The following is a 1,223-nucleotide window of genomic DNA, read 5'->3' as shown; positions in this document are numbered from 1 at the left end:
GTGGGCCCGGGTCCCTGCAGGCTGCAGCCCCGATGGGGACCTGGTGCCAGCCCCACCTTGGCACAGCGGCCGATGCCGTGGGTCTTCCCAAAGGGGCCATAGAGGGAGTTGAGCAGCTGCAGGGCTCTGGCGACGGGGTTGATCCAGCGGTGATCTCCCTCCTGGGGAGCAGGCAGGGAGTGTGGGCAGCTGCCCGGGAAGGGCTGGGCAGGGAGCTGGGGGCTCCATCCCCGGCACACAGCAGGAACTGCCCCGAGCTGCTCAGCCAGGGGCACAGGGGCCAGCTCGGGGCCGAGCCACCACTGCCCAACAAAAGGTGCCCCTGGGAGCAGCCAGGGCCCGTGGTGCAGGCTGAGGGCTGAGCAGGGCACCACACACCTCCCCTCTGAACAGCAGCTTGTCCCCATCATCCCCAGCAAGGCACGGGGGACAGGGGGGACCGTCACCCTCCACAGGGTCCCACTGACCAGAAAGTAGTCACGGAAGAACTCAGGCAGCTCCATGCTAATGATGTCCTCATCCAGGGGCAGCAGGTAGAAGGACCATTCATCGCAGGTGACATCTGTGTGCCGGACAGGGACAGGGGACAGTTATGCAGCCCGGGGCAGGAGCAGCCCCAGGAATCACAGCAGCCCCAAAACAGGGCCTGTGGAGCTCCAGACAGGATGGGGCAGGACCCTCTCTCCTCTCCTCGGGCAGAAGAGAGGGGCTGTGCTGTGTGGGCACACATCTGCCTGCAAGCTGGCAGCCAGCCTCGAGAGAACCCGTGTGCCCTGCCCACACAGGAATCCCAGCACTGGGATGTAACTGGGATCCTGTGGTGTCAGCTCCCCGAGCCAGCCCCGCAGCCCCACTCACCACCAAAGACCCCCTCTTCCTCCAGCACCATCTCGCAGGCATAGAACTGGAAGGGAAGGAAGGGGAGACCCTCAGGGCCAGGCAAGCTCTGAGCAAGAAAAGCTCTGCAGGGGCCCAGCGCCTTCCCAGTGTCACAACACTTGGGTTCACTTAAACATCTCTGGGTTAAAAACAAACAATTTTTGGTGCCTAGAGAAGGGTGGAAGGTAGAAACGGACAGCACCCTGGGTCCCACTGACCTTCTGGGGGCTGAAGATGATTTTGTACTTCCTGCTCCTCCCCGACATCTTGTCAGCGTTGACGATATCTGTGGACACCCCGCAGAGCCCCTGCACAGCCGCCCCCCGCCCGGCACGGCTCCCCCC

General features: G+C 63.6%; 1 protein-coding gene across 1 annotated transcript in view; it reads right to left on the bottom strand.

The window, feature by feature from the left end:
• VPS33B (VPS33B late endosome and lysosome associated) overlaps positions 1–1,223 on the bottom strand; it is a gene marked incomplete at its 3' end in the record, with an annotated part of 16,752 nt that overhangs the window by 5,182 nt on the left and 10,347 nt on the right. Inside the window, exons 5-8 of the mRNA XM_031059676.1 lie at positions 1,098–1,168; positions 859–904; positions 468–562; positions 57–161 (exon numbers count right to left, since the gene is read on the bottom strand). Coding sequence (XP_030915536.1) covers positions 57–161; positions 468–562; positions 859–904; positions 1,098–1,168 — 317 coding nt within the window. The remainder of the gene's footprint in view (positions 1–56; positions 162–467; positions 563–858; positions 905–1,097; positions 1,169–1,223) is intronic.

Source organism: Geospiza fortis, unplaced genomic scaffold, assembly GCF_000277835.1.
Source record: "Geospiza fortis unplaced genomic scaffold, GeoFor_1.0 scaffold2, whole genome shotgun sequence".
In the NCBI taxonomy this organism is placed as follows: domain Eukaryota; kingdom Metazoa; phylum Chordata; class Aves; order Passeriformes; family Thraupidae; genus Geospiza; species Geospiza fortis.
Note: the sequence above shows the minus strand (reverse complement) of the source record. Positions and strands in the feature narration are given on the sequence as shown.